Source organism: Anomaloglossus baeobatrachus, chromosome 12 (genome assembly GCF_048569485.1).
Source record: "Anomaloglossus baeobatrachus isolate aAnoBae1 chromosome 12, aAnoBae1.hap1, whole genome shotgun sequence".
Lineage (NCBI taxonomy): Eukaryota > Metazoa > Chordata > Amphibia > Anura > Aromobatidae > Anomaloglossus > Anomaloglossus baeobatrachus.
In genome coordinates this window covers 126,469,278-126,491,330 of record NC_134364.1, presented here as the reverse complement: position 1 = coordinate 126,491,330, position 22,053 = coordinate 126,469,278, and the positions used below count along the sequence as shown (strand labels likewise).

At 51.2% G+C, this 22,053-nt stretch overlaps 2 protein-coding genes across 2 annotated transcripts; both read left to right on the top strand.

Moving 5' to 3' along the window:
* Nucleotides 1–8,652: 8,652 nt before the first annotated feature.
* Nucleotides 8,653–11,709, top strand: NDUFS2 (NADH:ubiquinone oxidoreductase core subunit S2). The gene is made up of 14 exons (XM_075330641.1): nucleotides 8,653–8,812; nucleotides 8,924–9,027; nucleotides 9,234–9,424; nucleotides 9,500–9,620; nucleotides 9,690–9,802; nucleotides 9,890–9,964; nucleotides 10,042–10,119; nucleotides 10,347–10,432; nucleotides 10,617–10,736; nucleotides 10,826–10,955; nucleotides 11,031–11,126; nucleotides 11,226–11,309; nucleotides 11,407–11,464; nucleotides 11,542–11,709. The coding sequence occupies exons 1-14, from the start codon at nucleotides 8,727–8,729 to the stop codon at nucleotides 11,577–11,579; spliced, it is 1,380 nt and encodes a 459-aa protein (XP_075186756.1). The 5' UTR covers nucleotides 8,653–8,726; the 3' UTR covers nucleotides 11,580–11,709.
* Nucleotides 11,710–12,288: 579 nt separating this feature from the next.
* On the top strand, nucleotides 12,289–17,258 carry FCER1G (Fc epsilon receptor Ig). Its single transcript, XM_075329602.1, has 6 exons — nucleotides 12,289–12,393; nucleotides 12,662–12,788; nucleotides 12,900–12,950; nucleotides 13,023–13,085; nucleotides 15,711–15,731; nucleotides 16,715–17,258. The coding sequence occupies exons 2-6, from the start codon at nucleotides 12,702–12,704 to the stop codon at nucleotides 16,775–16,777; spliced, it is 285 nt and encodes a 94-aa protein (XP_075185717.1). The 5' UTR covers nucleotides 12,289–12,393; nucleotides 12,662–12,701; the 3' UTR covers nucleotides 16,778–17,258.
* The last annotated feature ends 4,795 nt before the right edge of the window (nucleotides 17,259–22,053 follow it).

Below are 22,053 nucleotides of genomic sequence, written 5' to 3'. Positions count from 1 at the left end.
AGTGTCACACAGGATTAGATACACAGCTCAGCAGACAGTAAGTATCACACAGGATTAGATACACAGCTCAGCAGACAGTATCACACAGGATTAGATACACAGCTCAACAGACAGTATCACACAGGATTAGATACACAGCTCAGCAGACAGTATCACACAGGATTAGATACACAGCTCAGCAGACAGTATCACACAAGATTAGATACACAGCTCAGCAGACAGTATCACACAGGATTACATACATGGTTTCAGCAGACAGTATCACACAGGATTAGATACACAGCTCAGCAGACAGTATCACACAGGATTAGATACACAGCTCAGCAGACAGTATCACACAGGATTAGATACACAGCTCAGCAGACAGTATCACACAGGATTAGATACACAGCTCAGCAGACAGTGTCACACAGGATTAGATACACAGCTCAGCAGACAGTATCACACAGGATTAGATACACAGCTCAGCAGACAGTATCACACAGGATTAGATACACAGCTCAGCAGACAGTGTCACACAGGATTAGATACACAGCTCAGCAGACAGTATCACACAGGATTAGATACACAGCTCAGCAGACAGTATCACACAGGATTAGATACACAGCTCAGCAGACAGTATCACACAGGATTAGATACACAGCTCAGCAGACAGTATCACACAAGATTAGATACACAGCTCAGCAGACAGTATCACAGAGGATTACATACATGGTTTCAGCAGACAGTATCACACAGGATTAGATACACAGCTCAGCAGACAGTATCACACAGGATTAGATACACAGCTCAGCAGACAGTATCACACAGGATTAGATACACAGCTCAGCAGACAGTATCACACAGGATTAGATACACAGCTCAGCAGACAGTGTCACACAGGATTAGATACACAGCTCAGCAGACAGTATCACACGGGATTAGATACACAGCTCAGCAGACAGTATCACACAGGATTAGATACACAGCTCAGCAGACAGTGTCACACAGGATTAGATACACAGCTCAGCAGACAGTATCACACAGGATTAGATACACAGCTCAGCAGACAGTATCACACAGGATTAGATACACAGCTCAGCAGACAGTATCACACAGGATTAGATACACAGCTCAGCAGACAGTGTCACACAGGATTAGATACACAGCTCAGCAGACAGTATCACACAGGATTAGATACACAGCTCAGCAGACAGTATCACACAGGATTAGATACACAGCTCAGCAGACAGTGTCACACAGGATTAGATACACAGCTCAGCAGACAGTATCACACAGGATTAGATACACAGCTCAGCAGACAGTATCACACAGGATTAGATACACAGCTCAGCAGACAGTATCACACAGGATTAGATACACAGCTCAGCAGACAGTATCACACAGGATTAGATACACAGCTCAGCAGACAGTATCACACAGGATTAGATACACAGCTCAGCAGACAGTATCACACATGATTAGATACACAGCTCAGCAGACAGTGTCACACAGGATTAGATACACAGCTCAGCAGACAGTATCACACAGGATTAGATACACAGCTCAGCAGACAGTGTCACACAGGATTAGATACACAGCTCAGCAGACAGTATCACACAGGATTAGATACACAGCTCAGCAGACAGTGTCACACAGGATTAGATACACAGCTCAGCAGACAGTGTCACACAGGATTAGATACACAGCTCAGCAGACAGTGTCACACAGGATCAGATTCACAGCTCAGCAGACAGTGTCACACAGGATTAGATACACAACTCAGCAGACAGTATCACACAGGATTAGATACACAGCTCAGCAGACAGTATCACACAGGATTAGATACACAGCTCAGCAGACAGTATCACACAGGATTAGATATACAGCTCAGCAGACAATATCACACAGGATTAGATGCACAGCTCAGCAGACAATATCACACAAGATTAGATACACAGCTCAGCAAGACAGTATCACACAGGATTAGATACACAGCTCATCAGACAGTGTCACACAGGATTAGATACACAGCTCAGCAGACAGTATCACACAGGATTAGATACACAGCTCAGCAGACAGTATCACACAGGATTAGATACACAGTTCAGCAGACAGTATCACACAGGATTAGATACACAGCTCAGCAGACAGTATCACACAGGATTAGATACACGGCTCAGCAGACAGTATCACACAGGATTAGATACACAGCTCAGCAGACAGTATCACACAGGAGAGGATTAGATACACGTCTCTGCAGACAGTATCACACAGGATTAGATACACAGCTCAGCAGACAGTATCACACAGGATTAGATACACAGCTCAGCAGACAGTATCACACAGGATTAGATACACAGCTCAGCAGACAGTATCACACAGGATTAGATACACAGCTCAGCAGACAGTATCACACAGGATTAGATACACAGCTCAGCAGACAGTATCCCACAGCATGGCATTAGATACAGTATCACACAAGATTACATACATGGTTTCAGCAGACAGTATCACACAGGATTAGATACACGGCTCAGCAGACAGTATCACACAGGATTAGATACACAGCTCAGCAGACAGTATCACACAGGATTAGATACACAGCTCAGCAGACAGTATCACACAGGATTAGATACACAGCTCAGCAGACAGTATCACACAGGATTAGATACTCTGCTCAGCAGACAGTGTCACACAGGATTAGATACACAGCTCAGCAGACAGTAAGTATCACACAGGATTAGATACACAGCTCAGCAGACAGTATCACACAGGATTAGATACACAGCTCAGCAGACAGTATCACACAAGATTAGATACACAGCTCAGCAGACAGTATCACACAGGATTAGATACACAGCTCAGCAGACAGTATCACACAAGATTAGATACACAGCTCAGCAGACAGTATCACACAGGATTACATACATGGTTTCAGCAGACAGTATCACACAGGATTAGATACACAGCTCAGCAGACAGTATCACACAGGATTAGATACACAGCTCAGCAGACAGTATCACACAGGATTAGATACACAGCTCAGCAGACAGTGTCACACAGGATTAGATACACAGCTCAGCAGACAGTATCACACAGGATTAGATACACAGCTCAGCAGACAGTATCACACAGGATTAGATACACAGCTCAGCAGACAGTGTCACACAGGATTAGATACACAGCTCAGCAGACAGTATCACACAGGATTAGATACACAGCTCAGCAGACAGTATCACACAGGATTAGATACACAGCTCAGCAGACAGTATCACACAGGATTAGATACACAGCTCAGCAGACAGTATCACACAGGATTAGATACACAGCTCAGCAGACAGTATCACACAGGATTAGATACACAGCTCAGCAGACAGTATCACACAGGATTAGATACACAGCTCATCAGAGAGTGTCACACAGGATTAGATACACAGCTCAGCAGACAGTATCACACAGGATTAGATACACAGCTCAGCAGACAGTGTCACACAGGATTAGATACACAGCTCAGCAGACAGTATCACACAGGATTAGATACACAGCTCAGCAGACAGTATCACACAGGAAAGGATTAGATACACGTCTCTGCAGACAGTATCACACAGGATTAGATACACAGCTCAGCAGACAGTATCACACAGGATTAGATACACAGCTCAGCAGACAGTATACCACAGCATGGCATTAGATACAGTATCACACAGGATTACATACATGGTTTCAGCAGACAGTATCACACAGGATTAGATACACAGCTCAGCAGACAGTATCACACAGGATTAGATACACAGCTCAGCAGACAGTATCACACAGGATTAGATACACAGCTCAGCAGACAGTATCCCACAGCATGGCATTAGATACAGTATCACACAGGATTACATACATGGTTTCAGCAGACAGTATCACACAGGATTAGATACACAGCTCAGCAGACAGTATCCCACAGCATGGCATTAGATACAATATCACACAGGATTACATACATGGTTTCAGCAGACAGTATCACACAGGATTAGATACACAGCTCAGCAGACAGTATCACACAGGATTAGATACACAGCTCAGCAGACAGTATCACACAGGATTAGATACACAGCTCAGCAGACAGTGTCACACAGGATTACATACATGGTTTCAGCAGACAGTGTCACACAGGATTAGATACACAGCTCAGCAGACAGTGTCACGCAGGATTAGATACACAGCTCAGCAGACAGTATCACACAGGATTAGATACACAGCTCAGCAGACAGTATCACACAGGATTAGATACACAGCTCAGCAGACAGTATCACACAGGATTAGATACACAGCTCAGCAGACAGTATCACACAGGATTAGATACACAGCTCAGCAGACAGTATCACACAGGATTAGATACACAACTCAGCAGACAGTGTCACACAGGATTAGATACACAGCTCAGCAGACAGTATCACACAGGATTAGATACACAGCTCAGCAGACAGTGTCACACAGGATTAGATACACAGCTCAGCAGACAGTGTCACACAGGATTAGATACACAGCTCAGCAGACAGTGTCACACAGGATTAGATACACAGCTCAGCAGACAGTATCACACAGGATTAGATACACAGCTCAGCAGACAGTATCACACAGGATTAGATACACAGCTCAGCAGACAGTATCACACAGGATTAGATACACAGCTCAGCAGACAGTGTCACACAGGATTAGATACACAGCTCAGCAGACAGTATCACACAGGATTAGATACACAGCTCAGCAGACAGTGTCACACAGGATTAGATACACAGCTCAGCAGACAGTGTCACACAGGATTAGATACACAGCTCAGCAGACAGTATCACACAGGATTAGATTCACAGCTCAGCAGACAGTGTCACACAGGATTAGATACACAACTCAGCAGACAGTATCACACAGGATTAGATACACAGCTCAGCAGACAGTATCACACAGGATTAGATACACAGCTCAGCAGACAGTATCACACAGGATTAGATATACAGCTCAGCAGACAGTATCACACAGGATTAGATACACAGCTCAGCAGACAGTATCACACAGGATTAGATACACGGCTCAGCAGATAGTATCACACAGGATTAGATACACAGCTCAGCAGACAGTATCACACAGGAAAGGATTAGATACACGTCTCTGCAGACAGTATCACACAGGATTAGATACACAGCTCAGCAGACAGTATACCACAGCATGGCATTAGATACAGTATCACACAGGATTACATACATGGTTTCAGCAGACAGTATCACACAGGATTAGATACACAGCTCAGCAGACAGTATCACACAGGATTAGATACACAGCTCAGCAGACAATATCACACAGGATTAGATACACAGCTCAGCAGACAGTATCCCACAGCATGGCATTAGATACAGTATCACACAGGATTACATACATGGTTTCAGCAGACAGTATCACACAGGATTAGATACACAGCTCAGCAGACAGTATCCCACAGCATGGCATTAGATACAATATCACACAGGATTACATACATGGTTTCAGCAGACAGTATCACACAGGATTAGATACACAGCTCAGCAGACAGTATCACACAGGATTAGATACACCGCTCAGCAGACAGTATCACACAGGATTAGATACACAGCTCAGCAGACAGTATCACACAGCATGGCATTAGATACACAGCTCAGAAGACTGTATCACACAGGATTAGATACACCGCTCAGCAGACAGTATCACACAGGATTAGATACACAGCTCAGCAGACAGTATCACACAGCATGGCATTAGATACAGTATCACACAGGCCAGCAGATCTGTATGTGAGCAGTAGTTGTGCTGCTGCTGCCCTCCAATGGCCGTCACTATTATTACATGCAGACTGTCGTTTCTCCACAGATTCCTCCATTATTTGTAAAGAACCACAAGAAAACAAACCCCAGAAAAACGCAGGAAAATGCTGGGAAATCCGTCTGTCCTTCTACCATCCGTGTGTGAGATGCGGAGGGGACCGTTCTCCTGATGGGATTTCTTCATAATACTTTATAAACAACAAATAAAAAGTTGCAAACAAATTCTGGGTGTCACTAATGGGGTCACCACAGTGCCCGCATCCCAGGAGCCCCAATATTATCAGAGGGGCCGAGCTAGTGTCCACATCACACGACACAACACAGACACCGGACGCAACATGGACACAGGATGCAAGACGGACACCGGACACAACATGGACACCAGACGCAAGACGGACACCGGACACAACATGGACACCAGACGCAAGACGGACACCGGACGCAACATGGACACCAGACGCAAGACGGACACCGGACACAACATGGACACCAGACGCAAGACGGACACCGGACACAACATGGACACCAGACGCAAGACGGACACCGGACACAACATGGACACCAGACGCAAGACGGACACCGGACACAACATGGACACCAGACGCAAGACGGATACAGGATGCAAGACGGACACCGGACACAACATGGACACCAGACGCAAGACGGACACCGGACACAACATGGACACCAGACGCAAGACGGACACCGGACGCAACATGGACACCAGACGCAAGACGGACACCGGACACAACATGGACACCAGACGCAAGACGGACACCGGACACAACATGGACACCAGACGCAAGACGGATACAGGACGCAAGACGGACACCGGACGCAACATGGACACCAGACGCAAGACGGACACCGGACGCAACATGGACACCAGACGCAAGACGGACACCGGACACAACATGGACACCAGACGCAAGACGGACACCGGACACAACATGGACACCAGACGCAAGACGGACACCGGACACAACATGGACACCAGACGCAAGACGGATACAGGACGCAAGATGGACACCGGACGCAACATGGACACCAGACGCAAGACGGACACCGGACGCAACATGGACACCAGACGCAAGACGGATACAGGACGCAACATGGACACCAGACGCAAGACGGACACCGGACACAACATGGACACCAGACGCAAGACGGATACAGGACGCAAGACGGACACCGGACGCAACATGGACACCAGACGCAAGACGGACACCGGACACAACATGGACACCAGACGCAAGACGGACACCGGACACAACATGGACACCAGACGCAAGACGGACACCGGACACAACATGGACACCAGACGCAAGACGGACACCGGACACAACATGGACACCAGACGCAAGACGGATACAGGACGCAAGACGGACACCGGACGCAACATGGACACCAGACGCAAGATGGACACCGGACGCAACATGGACACCAGACGCAAGACGGATACAGGACGCAACATGGACACCAGACGCAAGACGGACACCGGACACAACATGGACACCAGACGCAAGACGGACACAGGACGCAACATGGACACCAGACGCAAGACGGATACAGGACGCAACATGGACACCAGACGCAAGACGGACACCGGACACAACATGGACACCAGGCGCAAGACGGACACCGGACACAACATGGACACCAGACGCAAGACGGATACAGGACGCAACATGGACACCAGACGCAAGACGGATACAGGACGCAACATGGACACCAGACGCAAGACGGACACAGGACGCAACATGGACACCAGACGCAAGACGGATACAGGACGCAAGACGGACACCGGACGCAACATGGACACCAGACGCAAGACGGACACCGGACACAACATGGACACCAGACGCAAGATGGACACCGGACACAACATGGACACCAGACGCAAGACGGATACAGGACGCAACATGGACACCAGACGCAAGACGGATACAGGACGCAAGATGGACACAGGACGCAACATGGATACAGGACACAACATGGACACGGGACGCAACATGGATACAGGATGCAAGATGGACACATGACGCAACGCAGACACAAGACACAATGTGCTCACAGGACACAACATGGACACAGGAAGCAACATGGATACAGGACGCAACATGGATACAGGACGCAACATGGATACAGGACGCAAGATGGACACGGGACGCAACATGGATACAGGACGCAACATGGATACAGGACGCAACATGGATACAGGACGCAACATGGACACAGGAAGCAACATGGATACAGGACGCAACATGGACACAGGAAGCAACATGGACACAAGACCCAACGCAAGCTTGATAAAGACCACCAGGTCGAAACGTTGCTGTCATACAACTGATGGAATAAAGAATTGCATGTTTTTTCACCCGGAGGAGCGCTGTCATCTTTGTTACAAGACCCAACGTGGTCACAGGAGGCAATGCGGGTACAGGATGTAACACGGTTACAGAACACAACACTTTTGCAGGACAAAACACAGTCACAGGACCCAACACAGACATACAACACAATCACAGGACACAACATAACCACAGCACACAACAGGAACACAGAACGCAACTGGGAAAGAGGACGCAACACAGACACAGGACATAACAAGGACAAGACACAAAATGACCACATGACAGGACACAACACAATGGCCACTTTGTTCTAATTTGTCTTTGTTTCTCTTAAGTGTCAAAACCAATATAAATGACTTTATTAACGCTTCATATATTGGTACAGAACCAGTCCTGGCATAATTGCCCTTATCCAATATGTCTTCCGAGAAGCGGAGGAAGTGCGTCATCACATCGCGTCCTCTCCGCGCGTTGTCGCGCTGTGTCTCCTTACGGCGGTGAAGCCGGAGCCGTAGACCGGAAGTTCCCGGCTGTCAGTTCGCTGGGGAAGATGGCGGCGCTCAGAGCTGTGGGAAGGCTGCGGGCACCTTCAGGCGTGTTGTCCGGGCGGTGGCTGACGGCGGCGCAGCCGGTCAGGTAATGAGGGGAGGGGGGAGGGGTGCACGTCTGCTCCCGGGACACCCCGCATGGCGGCCCCCACAGTGCAGCGGATGGGAGTTGTAGTGCTGGTTGTGTTTTCTCTTGTAGGGAGAAGCAATGGCAGCCGGACATGGAGTATGTGGAGCAGTACAGCGGAGCCGTCATGTACCCCAGCGCTGTCACCGCCAAATGGGTGCCTGCCCCGTGGCACGGTGAGGACCGGAGGGCGACAGCGCCTCATTAACCCCTCATTACCCAGCGACGTCCCAGTGAGGCTCCTTAACCCCTCAGATGCCGCGGTCTGAGTCTCCTCCGCACATCCCCAGTGCAAAGGTCACCGTATCCATGGCCATCGCCATGACGAGCGCTGGGACCCCTCCGCCTGTCGCTCAGGTTCTCATTCTCGCCCCTTGTACAGATAAAGACCCCCCGGCGCAGAAGGAAGTCTCCAACCTCACCATTAACTTCGGGCCCCAGCACCCGGCCGCTCACGGCGTCCTCCGCCTGGTGATGGAGCTGAGCGGGGAGTCGGTGAAGAAGTGCGACCCCCACGTGGGCCTCCTGCACCGCGGAACGGAGAAGCTGATCGAGTACAAGACCTACCTGCAGGTAATGGGCAGCCCCCCGGGGGCGGAGGGTGCGGGGGGCCGCAGTCCTGGTAACCGGCGGCTCCCATCCCCACAGGCGCTGCCGTACTTCGACCGTCTGGACTACGTCTCCATGATGTGCAATGAGCAGTGCTACTCCCTGGCAGTGGAGAAGCTGCTGAACATCCGGCCCCCGCCCCGGGCCCAGTGGATCAGAGGTGAGGGCTCCTGTACTGACCACAAGCCTCCACCAGAGGACGCACTAACCTTTCCTTCCATGTTTCCAGTGCTGTTCGGGGAATTGACCCGCGTGATGAACCATGTGATGGCGGTGTGCTGCCACGCTCTGGACGTGGGCGCCATGACCCCCTTCTTCTGGATGTTTGAGGAACGAGAGAAGGTGAGTGGAGAAGGGGTTATGCGATCCCTCCAGCTCCTCGCACTTCTCCGCTCACGGACAATAACCATGAATCTGACTTTCTTGCAGATGTTCGAGTTTTACGAGCGGGTGTCGGGGGCTCGGATGCACGCAGCCTATGTCCGGCCAGGGGGGGTGCACCAGGTATCATTATCCGCCCCCTCTCCCCCCTCCTGTACATATGAGGGGTCTCCGCTGAATCTTTGCCCTGTGTCTCCTAGGACATGCCGCTCGGCCTGATGGATGACATCTACGAGTTCATAAAGAACTTCTCACTGCGGATTGATGAGCTGGAGGAGGTGAGGATGGAGACGTTACTGGGGAGGGACAGACCCCCACATATGGCAGGAGGGGGTCCCTGTAGGCACCGAATTGCCATTTTGAGTATTCCTGTCCTCTCTGGTTTGGGCCCTGACTACGTCCTTCATCCCAGTGTTCATCTTCTGTGTCACTCCCCTGCTCACCCCCAGGTGGCGCCGTATGGCAGAGCAGATTAAACCTCCCATAATCCTCTCTTGCCCTCCAGATGCTAACAAACAACCGGATCTGGAAGAACCGGACTGTGGACATCGGAGTGATCTCCGCCGAGGACGCCCTGAACTACGGGTTTAGGTAACGCTCAGTCCTGAAATCCAGTAGGAATGGTTTCTGAGATGTGCTGAATTATTGATATTCTGGATTATCGGACGGTTTAGTTGTGTCTGATAATCCAGAAATTCTATTATCCTCTGGAGTCTCAAGTAATCAGCACATCCACAGGTGACCGCTTGCTCTGATCCTTGTTGTGTCCCCGCAGTGGGGTGATGCTCCGAGGATCGGGGATCCAGTGGGACCTCCGGAAATCGCAGCCGTACGATGTGTATGACCAGGTGGAGTTTGACATCCCCATCGGATCTAAAGGAGACTGTTATGACAGGTGAGCAGGCGGAGCTGCTTAATATTACCCCCCCCCCCCCCCCCCCCCATCGCAGAGTCTGACCCCAGGGCCCTCCATCTGTCCCCCAGGTACCTGTGTCGTGTGGAGGAGATGCGCCAGTCCCTGCGGATTATCCTCGAGTGTCTCAATAAGATGCCAGAGGGTGAGATCAAGGTGGATGACGCCAAGATCTCTCCTCCCAAGAGGTCGGAGATGAAGGTAGGACAGGTGGGGACCGCACGCAGCGCCCCTCAGTGGCCGGCAATGGAGACTAACTTATGGCTTCTCCTCCAGCGCTCCATGGAGTCCCTGATCCATCACTTCAAGCTGTACACAGAGGGCTACCAAGTTCCCCCCGGAGCCACCTACACCGCCATCGAGGCCCCAAAGGTGCAGCGGTCGGGGGAGGGGAATCTGGGGCTGTTTTTGTGTGTGTTGTTTTTGTGCCAAATCCTGGTGACGTTTCTGATTCCATCTTCTTCTGTCCAGGGCGAGTTTGGCGTCTACCTGGTGTCTGACGGATCGAGCCGCCCGTATCGCTGTAAGATAAAGGCCCCCGGATTCGCCCACCTGGTAAGCCCCCTCTCCCCCCCCCCCCCCCCCTCCCCCCAATCTTCCGGAGCTTTGCGTCGGCCATAGTTAACTCCTGAACTCTCCTTCCCTGTTCCAGGCCGGCTTAGACAAGATGTCTCAGGGTCACATGCTCGCGGACGTGGTCGCCATCATCGGTGAGTGCCGCAGCCGGGGTTGGGGGGTGTGTAGTGGGTGTTCCTTCTGGATAATGACGCAGCTTCTCCTCTCGTAGGGACTCAGGATATCGTGTTTGGAGAAGTGGACCGATAATGGGCTCGGGTCTGATGGTGCGGAGGTCGCCCCTCACCCGCTCCGCCGCCTCTCCTCCATCCTGACCTTATTTAACATTGTGCTTGTAAAAGTCTGAAAATAATAAAGTCTCTGGTTTCTTAATGGATAACGTCTGCGTGGTCATGGCCGCCGCTGATGTGTGTCGGGGGGAGTTGTCTGAGCTGGAGGCTCATGTACGGGGGGGGGGGGGGGGTGGGCTGGTAATGTACGGGGGGGGGGGGCTGGTAATGTACGGGGGGGGGGCTGGTAATGTACGGGGGAGGCTGGTAATGTACGGGGGGGGCTGGTAATGTACGGGGGGGGGGCTGGTAATGTACGGGGGGGGGCTGGTAATGTACGGGGGGGGGCTGGTAATGTATGGGGGGGGGGGGCTGGTAATGTACGGGGGGGGGCTGGTAATGTATGGGGGGGTGGCTGGTAATGTACGGGGGGGGGGGGGTAACATTGGATGGATGTGGCTTCAGCCGGCGGCCCTTCCTCCGGGGTGCTATATGTTGGATCTGCAGTGAGACCCCCCCTGACGGGACGAGGCAGCTCACACCAGTGTCAGTCGGGGGCAGTAGAGCTGCCGCTTTCCTGTATTCAGAGCAAAATAAGGAACCTCCAATTTCCTTAAAATGTTCTTCTTACGAAACCTAAAATAGACCCCCCCCTCCCCCCCCTCTGTGTTTCTCTGCGGCGGCACTGGGCGGAGAGTCACTTCCTGCATTGGTCTGGACACGGAGCCTTCCGCCCTGCAGAGCTCGGACTGCGCACAAACCACGCTCTGCTGCCGGACTGCGAGTACAGGAAGGTAACGGCTCCGTCGCCCATCACTTATTTCTTAGGATTCTCCTCTTGGGTATTCTGTGGTGGTCCCCTCGTCCGGGGGATGAGGGTCTTACATTCCTGCTGCCTTCATGATGGCTCCACTTCCTATCGATATCGGACCACATTGAGATTTGATGTCGGAGACCCCCCCCCCCTCTATAGTTGGCGCAGTCCACACATCCTGCGCTCAGTGTCAGGCAGCTGCAGGTAAAGCTATCACAGTTTTTCGGACCTCTGGATTTTTCTCGCAGTATCTTCGGAGCGAGCGGCGTTACTCCATCACCTGCGGGAATGCAAGAGCCGGAGATCTGCTACATCCTGGACGGCATCCTCTTCCTCTACGGGATCGTCCTCACTGCTCTCTACTGCCACCTGAAGGTAAGGGCGGTTCTGCGTGTCCCTGACCATTTACGTGGCTGCCGATAGGAGTTGTATTATTCACAGCCCCCATTGCCTCGGTCTTTTTTTTTTTTTTTTTCTTTCCTACAGGTGAAGACGGCCAGAGCCAAGAAGGCGGAGCCAGGGGCAGGGCTTTACGAGGTGATTGATATGGCGTCCTGGGAGGACTGCACAGCGTCCGTGTCCTGACACTAACGACTCTTGTCCCCGCAGCATCTGCACCACCCTGAGAAGCAGATCTACAGCGAGATCGGGAAGGCCGAGATAGAGATGAAGGTAAGGAGGCTGCGCAGCCACCGAACCACGGAGCTGACGCTCTACCGCTGCCACCCTTCCCCCGCAGTCGTATTATGTAGAGCCACCTCATAGTGAAAGCAGAATCTGCTGTCCGCGGCTGCTGACCACTTCCCGTACCCCACGCTGTCTGCTGCAGACCCCTCCCCCGCTGCTTCCTGTACAAGGTAGAGTGCGAGCTCCTCTGACCAGAGAGGACAGAGCCGGGGAAAGCTGGGTGATGGTGGATATGGGGCAAAGCGGGGTGACGGCGGATATGGGGCAAAGCGGGGTGACGGCGGATATGGGGCAAAGCGGGGTGACGGCGGATATGGGGCAAAGCGGGGTGACGGCGGATATGGGGCAAAGCGGGGTGACGGCGGATATGGGGCAAAGCGAGGTGACGGCGGATATGGGGCAAAGCGGGGTGACGGCGGATGTGGGGAAATGGGGGAAAGGTGGGAGATGGCAGATATTGTTGCTAGACAGTGCTGTTATATAGAGATAGTAAGACTGATGGCTGTCAGTGAACGCTGCTTAGAGATATGTGGTTGCCAGCAGGAGCGAGACCCCGCCAAGAATCACACACTGCAAGGTCACATCCATAATACCAGTGTCGCACCTGTGTGACCGATTGCCACCTGCGTGTGGAACAATGTCACCACCCAACCCTGCAGCAGTGCCCGGCAGTGTGGACCTATCACCCCCCCATGTCCAGTCCCTCTCCAGTGCCCTCTGCTGCATCTTCTATATAGTCTCACAGTATTTTACTTTTGGGAAGTTCAGTAATGTCTATTACACGCAGTGTGTGCCCTACGAGGGATTGCTCCCCACATTGTATCTATTACACGCAGTGTGTGCCCTACGAGGGATCCGCTCCCCATATTGTGTCTATTACACGCAGTGTGTGCCCTACGAGGGATCGCTCCCCATATTGTGTCTATTACACGCAGTGTGTTCCCTACGAGGGATCGCTCCCCACATTGTGTCTATTACACGCAGTGTGTTCCCTACGAGGGATCGCTCCCCACATTGTGTTTATTAGACTCAGTGTGTGCCCTACAAGGGGGCACTCCCCACATTGTGTCTATTACACGCAGTGTGTGCCCTACAAGGGGGCGCTCCCCACATTGTCTATTGTATCGCCCCCGTGGAAGCAGCCGAGCAGCTCGTATCCGGGTTCGCTGTGACTCGAGGCTCTCTGGACCCGGGGTCGTGCAGCAACTCAAATGAAGGGGAAGTATGTACAGGGGAATTTAGATATAGTTCGTGATGCCACCCGTGGTGTATGGTAATTGGGAGTACCGCCGTTGCCATTGGGAGCACCCGGGGTGATGAAGTAGGGCAGCAAGGTGTCGTAGCCCTCCACGGGTAGGGGGAATGCCCCGGGACTGGGTGTGGGATGCAGAGGTCGCTCTCTTACTCAGGCCATAAGCAGACGCTGACAACCGGGCAAACAAAGTCCCTGGGTGTCGCTGCCGCTGAGGAGAGCTCTTCCGGGTCCCGTCCCCTATGGTGCTGTCTGGTGATCCGGGACCTGCCTCCTGGCACTAAGTTTCACTTCAACTTGATGGCCCAGTAGTCTGAAACTTGCCGGGCCCCGCTCCCCACTGTGTCTAAGTGTGGGAGCTTGCTCTCAGGAGCTCACGCTTGGGATTTTCTGGACCGTTTTGGGTTGGAAAGTCCTAACCCCTATTGCGCTAATGCCCCGATTCCACGTACCCCGCTGTGCCTTCGGTCCCGGACCGGTGACAGTGCTAAGCTGCTGGTTGTCCTCCTCAACAGGTCCTGACACCTAGCCGCAATCCCCTGCGATCAGGGGTCCGACTCCTCTAGGCCCAGACCACCGTCTGCAACCTAGACAGCATCTCTTGGTAGCCATTGCTCCTGACCTCCTCTCACCATCCTGACTACTCACACTCAGACTGCCTACACTACACCCCCCCCCCCCCCCCCAGGTGGGCGACTCTATTCCACTCAAGCCGTCCACTGGTGTGTCAGGTGTGTCTGGTGCAGGGTGCATCTAGGATTTGATTTGCTGTTGGAGGCAGCACCATTAGGTTAGGGACCCAGAACCATGAGGGAGGTGGATACTGCACGGAAGGATAGGTTGTGCCAATACCCTGTGACAACCTGATAGTCCAGCGGCGTCACACTATTACACGCAGTGTGTGCCCTACAAGGGATCGCTCCCCACATTGTGTGCCCTACAAGGGGGCGCTCCCCACATTGTGTCTGTTACACGCAGTGTGTGCCCTACAAGGGGGTGCTCCCCACATTGTCTGTTACACGCAGTGTGTGCCCTACAAGGGATCGCTCCCCACATTGTGTCTATTACACGCAGTGTGTGCCCTACAAGGGGGCGCTCCCCACATTGTGTCTATTACATGCAGTGTGTGCCCTACAAGGGGGCACTCCCCACATTGTGTCTATTACACGCAGTGTGTGCCCTACGAGGGATCGGTCCCCACATTGTGTCTATTACACGCAGTGTGTTCCCTACGAGGGATCGGTCCCCACATTGTGTCTATTACACGCAGTGTGTTCCCTACGAGGGGGCGCTCCCCACATTGTGTCTGTTACACGCAGTGTGTGTACTAATCTGTGTATATCTGTGTTTTATTACAGGGGGCTGAAGGAGTCTACACTGTAAGTATCACATATTCCTCGGCAGTCTGTACCGCAGGGCGGGGGATTAGGTACATTGTTGGGCAGATTGTAATCCTCCTTTGTGCAGTACTTACACTGATTGGAAGACTGTGTACCGCATGGTGAAGGATTAGATTCCCTGGCAGACTCTACTTCACAGAGGAGGATTGGATGCACTGTTAGGCAGACGGTACAGCACGGTGAGGATTAGATACTGTTAGACAGATGGTACCGCACCAGGGAGGATTGGATGCACTGTTAAGCAGACTGTACCTCACGGTGTAGGATTAGATGCAGTGTTAGGCGGGGAGGATTAGATACACAGGCAGACAGTACCACACCGGGGAGGATTAGATGCACTGTTAGGCAGACTACTGCAGGAGTGAGGATTAGATGCATTGTTAGGCAGACCGTACCGCACTAGGGAGGAATAGATACACAGGCAGACAGTACCACCCCGGGGAGGATTAGATGCATTGTTAAGTAGACTGTACACGCATCAGGGAGGATTAGATGCACTGTTGGGGAGATGGTACTGCACTAGGGGAAGATTGGATACTGTTAGGCAGATGGTACCACACCAGGGAGGGTTAGATACACTGCACCTCATGGGGTAGGATTAGAGACTGTACCGCACGGGTAAGATTGGATGCATTGTTAGGCAGACGGTATAGCACGGTGAGGATTAGATACTGTTAGGCAGATGGTACTGCACCAGGGAGGATTGGATGCACTGTTAAGCAGACTGTACCTCATGGGGTAGGATTAGATGCACGAGTGAGGATTAGATATACCTTTTAGGCAGACTGTACCAAACCAGGGAGGATTAGATACACTGTTAGCCAGACTGTACCGCATGGGGGGAGGGAGGGAGCGGGGGGGGGAGATAGCTAATGCTGGGCATTATCATGTGCTGTTCCTGCTGGGAGTTGTAGTCCTTGATATATTTGGGAGGGTCCTATAATTACTTTTTGTGTTTTCAGGGTCTTGGACCAACAGACAAGGCCACATACGAGACTCTGAACCGTGGCCAGAAAGTGAACTGAGGACGTCAGACCTGTCTGCTCTGTATATTTATGTCCTGGTCCCCCCTCCTCATGTGTCTGTATTCTCCGCACCTCACTCCCCCCACCATCCTAAAACATTCTTGCGCCTGATCTCTGATTGTCCATGTTTTTATAAATAAAGTTTATTGAATAAGTAATGTTTTCCATAGCAACCAATCAGAAGTTAGCTTTCATGTTGAGCTGAGCAGTGATTGGTTGCTATAAGTGGCCCGGTGCCCAGGCTTCTGTGTCCCGCAGGCCCCGGCTCTGCTCTCCTGCCATTATGGGTGTAGTGACATGGCTCAGGCCGTTCTCAGATGGTTTCAATAGACTTTATTTATTGAGATCAGTACTGGGGAAGATGGTGGCCGCGCTGTGTGTGGGGGTCCGCCGCCGCGCTGTGTGTGGGGGTCCGCCGCCGCGCTGTGTGTGGGGGTCCGCCGCCGCGCTGTGTGTGGGGGTCCGCCGCCGCGCTGTGTGTGGGGGTGTGTGTGGGGGGGGGGGGGGGGGCGCGCGCTTGCTTCGGCCGGGCGGACAGTTTGTACTTTTTGTTCTGTTCTATTAAATGCCTTTGGTGAATGGTGTGCAGTGTGCAGTTACTGACGAGCGGGGGCTGGAGAACTACCACTCCCAGAAATACAGATGTTGTGTGCTGGTTGTTGTAGTCCCTCTTCACAGAGACACTTCTACATGCTTCTGCTGTCGCCTCCAGGAAGCGCTCCTTCCTTCCGGCCTGAGGTTCTGTATCTGCGGCCGCGGGGAGAGGACGGCGCTCTCTTAAAGCGACAGTCCTGCTGGTGTTACCCCAGCGTGTGCGCAGAGCTGGCGCTGATGGAGCCGCAGCCACCCGCACGGGTCTCTTCCCCTTTCTGTTCCCCCTCGCGGGGATTTTCCAAGTGGGTGATTCGGAAAAGAAAAGAGGAACCTGGCAGAGCAGTACTGCAGGCTGCCACCAGAGGGCAATAGCGTAACACCAGTCTGAAGCCAAGCGCTGACTGCAGAGCATCGCTCCTACCGCCTGATAGTAATATACTGAAGAGCATCGCTCCTACTTCCTCATAGTAATATACTGCAGAATATTACACTGCTGACCCCTCTGAAAAGCATTGCTCCTACCAACATTTAGTAATATACTGCAGAGCATCACTCCTACCGCCTGATAGTAATATACTGTAGAATATTACACCTCTGACCCTTTTGCAGAGCATCGCTCCTATTAACTGATAGTAGCATACTGCAGAGCATTACACCACTGACCCCTCTGCAGAGTATTGCTCCAACCTCATAGTAATACCGGTATATTGCAGAGCATCACTCCTACCTTCTGATAGTAATATACTGCAGAGTATTACACCACTGACCCCTGTGCAGAGCATTGCACCTCCACCTCACACAGGGATATATCCTGAAGATTATTACACCATCGACCTCTCCGCAGAACATCGCTCCTCCACCTCTTATACACGGTGATATACCCTGCAGATTATAACACCACTGACCTTTCTGCAGAGCATCACTTCTACACTTCCTAAGTTTATAATGTGACAGAAGATGAGGGGACAGTATATAATGTGACACAGGAGATGAGGGGACAGTATATAATGTGACACAGGAGATGAGGGGATGGTATATAATGTGGCACAGGGTAGATGAGGGGACAGAATATAATGTGACACAGGAGATGAGGGGACAGTATATAATGTGACACAGGAGATGAGGGGACAATATATAATGTGACACAGGGTAGATGAGGGGACAGCATATAATGTGACACAGGGTAGATGAGGGGACAGTATATAATGTGACACCCAGGAGGTGAGGGGACAGTATATAATGCGACACAGGGTAGAGGAGGGGACAGTATATAATGTGACACAGGGTAGATGAGAGGAGGACGGTATATAATGTGACACAGGAGATGAGGGGACGGTATATAATGTGACACAGGAGATGAGGGGACAGTATATATTGTGACACCCAGGAGAGGAGGGGACAGTATATAATGTGACACACAGGAGATGAGGGGACAGTATATAATGTGACACCCAGGAGATGAGGGGACTATATAACAGGAGATGAGGGGACAGTATATAATGTGACACCCAGGAGATGAGGGGACAGTATATAATGTGACACAGGAGATGAGGGGACAGTATATAATGTGACACCCAGGAGGTGAGGGGACAGTATATAATGTGACACAGGAGATGAGGGGACAGTATATAATATGACACCCAAGAGATGAGAGGACAGTATATAATGTGACACAGGGTAGATGAGAGGACAGTATATAATGTGACACCCAGGAGATGAGGGGACAGTATATAATGTGACACCCAGGAGGTGAGGGGACAGTATATAATGTGACACAGGAGATGAGGGGACAGTATATAATATGACACCCAAGAGATGAGAGGACAGTATATAATGTGACACAGGGTAGATGAGAGGACAGTATATAATGTGACAGGAGATGAGGGGACAGTATATAATGTGACACAGGAGATGAGGGGACAGTATATAAATGTGACAGGAGGTGAGGGGACAGTATATAATGTGGCACCCAGGAGATGAGGGGACAGTATATAATGTGACACCTGTGGAGACACGGGGCGCAGTGGGTGCTCTTGTCCACTGAACCAGCCGCCTTTAGAAAGACAGCGTGGCTCAGGGCTCATCCCAACTGAACGCCGGCCTCCTTAACCGTGGGCGTAACACTACTCAGACAACACAGGGTGAGGGAACCACAATAATTACACTTTATTGGATCCCCAAACAATTACCGGCACATAACACATAACCAGCAACACACAAATGTAACAGGCAACAGAGTCTCACCCTTCCGCTGCTCACCAGGGATTTAGAATGTCCATGCCTCAGAGGTTCCAGGGCTATTTACTCCAATCAAGCAGCACCCCGCTTTTGGCGGGCACCCACCGAGAAAGGAATAATGCCAGATTTAGGAAGCTGGCTGAGGTCCGCAAAGTCTGTAGCCAGGTGACTGAACTGTCCCAACCTGAGTGTCCTCCTTAGGTAGTCCTGGTATGATGTTACAATCCTGGCAGCCGGAGTCGAAATCCCTAGGCTGTGGATATGGTCTCCAACCGGAACCGGAGTCCCTAGATTGAAGCCACAAGGTATTCTGATCCTCTAGTCAGCTCCTAAGAGCTTAGACTGGATCATACACATCAATCAACAACCACCTGGTGGCTTAAATAAATCCCTTTTATAGCCACAGCCTTCCACTTGGATACACTGCGTCCTCATCGATTGGTTGGACAAGATCGCCTCTCCCATTGGATGAATCTCAAGCTGCATGGACAATGTTCATCCAAATGATGTCTACAGAAAGACTGAGGGTATACATGTAGTCTGGAATGCACAGACTAGACAATGGCTACTAAGGTAATTACATCAGCAATACACAACTACAATACAATGATTACTGGAAGGGTCTGGAGAAACAATAGCTAAGCAAACATGAGTTAGCACAGATAAGAACAATACGTCTGGCTGAATGTTAAGAAACTTTAACCCATTAGACGCATTGGGTGTCCATATTATCACAACACCCAGGAGTTGAAGGGACAGTATATAATGTGACACCCAGGAGATGAGGGGACAGTATATAATGTGACACCCAGGAGGTGAGGGGACAGTATATAATGTGACACCCAGGAGGTGAGGGGACAGTATATAATGTGACACCCAGGAGGTGAGGGGACGGTATATAATGTGACACCCAGGAGGTGAGGGGACAGTATATATAATGTGACACAGGGTAGAGGAGGAGACAGTATATAATGTGACACAGGGTAGATGAGGGGACAGTATATAATGTGACAGGAGATGAGGGGACAGTATATAATGTGACACAGGAGAGGAGGGGACAGTACATAATGTGACACAGGAGATGAGGGGACAGTATATAATGTGACACAGGAGATGAGGGAACAGTATATAATGTGACACCCAGGAGATGACAGGACGGTATATAATGTGACACAGGGTAGATGAGAGGACAGTATATAATGTGACAGGAGATGAGGGGACAGTATTGTGATGACATGGACACCCAATGCCTCTCATGGGTTAAAGTTTCTTAACATTCAGCCAGACGTATTGTTCTATTGTGTATTACCTCATGTTTGCTTAGCTATTGTTTCTCCAGACCCTTCCAGTAACCATTGTAATGTAGTTGTGTATTGCTAATGTGATTACCTTAGTAGCCATTGTCGAGTATGTGACTTGCAGACTTCATGTAGCTACCCTCAGTCTTTCTATGCACACCATTTAAATGAAATTATCCATGCAGCTTGAAATTTATCCAATGGGAGAAGCAATCTTGTCCAACCAATCCGATAAGGACGCAGTGTATCCAAGTGGAAGGCTGTGGCTATAAAAAGGACTTCTTTAAGCCACCAGGTGGTTGATGGATGCTGATGGATCCAGTCTAAGCTCTTAGGAGCTGACTAGAGGATCAGGATACCTTATGGCTTCAATCTAGGGACTCCGGTTCCGGTTGGAGACCATATCCACAGTCTAGGGATTTTCACTCCGGCTGCCAGGATTGTATCATCAAACCAAGGACTACTTAAGGAAGAAACCCAGGTTGGGACAATTTGGTCACCTGGCTACAGACTTTGCAGACCTCAGCCAGCTTCCTAAATCTGGCGTTATTCCTTTCTCGGTGGGTGCCCGCCGAAAGCGGGGTGCTGCTGGATTGGAGTAAGTGGCCCTGGAAGCTCTGAGGCAAGGACATTCTAAATCCCTGGTGAGCAGCGGAAGGGTGAGACTCTGTTGCCTGTTACATTTGTGTGTTTTGCTGGTTATGTGTTATGTGCCATTAATTGTTTGGGGATCCAATAAAGTCTAATTATTGTGGTTCCCTCACCCTGTGTTGTCTGAGTAGTGTTACACCCACGGTTAAGGATGTCAGGCCTTCAGTTGGGATGAGCCCTGAGCCACGCTGTTTTTCTAAAGGCGGCGGGTTTTATTGGACGAGAGCACCCACTGAGCCCCGTGTCTCCACAATTGGTGGCAGCGGTGGGATACTACTCAGGGGAGCTGCAGAGGACTGGTGTTCGTGGACACCGTCCAGGGCTCAACAACCAGAGAGGCACATAAGCATACCCAGCAGGCCATAGGGGAGGCATTCAGGTTTTGGACGCTGCCATGTCCAACCCCACCAGCTCAGCCATGGGACAAGGACCAGAGAGGAGTTACGACCGCAGCAGTAAATGGATGCTACATGATCTGTGCCAGAGGCGAAAGAT

Excerpts from the sequence above, each read along its gene's own strand:
- FCER1G (XM_075329602.1), top strand. The coding sequence starts at position 12,702 with ATGCAAGAGCCGGAGATCTGCTACATCCTGGACGGCATCCTCTTCCTC. Across the intron at positions 12,951-13,022 it reads CAGGGGCAGGGCTTTACGAG|CATCTGCACCACCCTGAGAA; the intron begins GTGATTGATATG and ends TTGTCCCCGCAG. Across the intron at positions 13,086-15,710 it reads AGGCCGAGATAGAGATGAAG|GGGGCTGAAGGAGTCTACAC; the intron begins GTAAGGAGGCTG and ends GTTTTATTACAG.
- NDUFS2 (XM_075330641.1), top strand. The coding sequence starts at position 8,727 with ATGGCGGCGCTCAGAGCTGTGGGAAGGCTGCGGGCACCTTCAGGCGTG. Across the intron at positions 9,425-9,499 it reads AGTACAAGACCTACCTGCAG|GCGCTGCCGTACTTCGACCG; the intron begins GTAATGGGCAGC and ends CCATCCCCACAG. Across the intron at positions 10,737-10,825 it reads AAAGGAGACTGTTATGACAG|GTACCTGTGTCGTGTGGAGG; the intron begins GTGAGCAGGCGG and ends TCTGTCCCCCAG.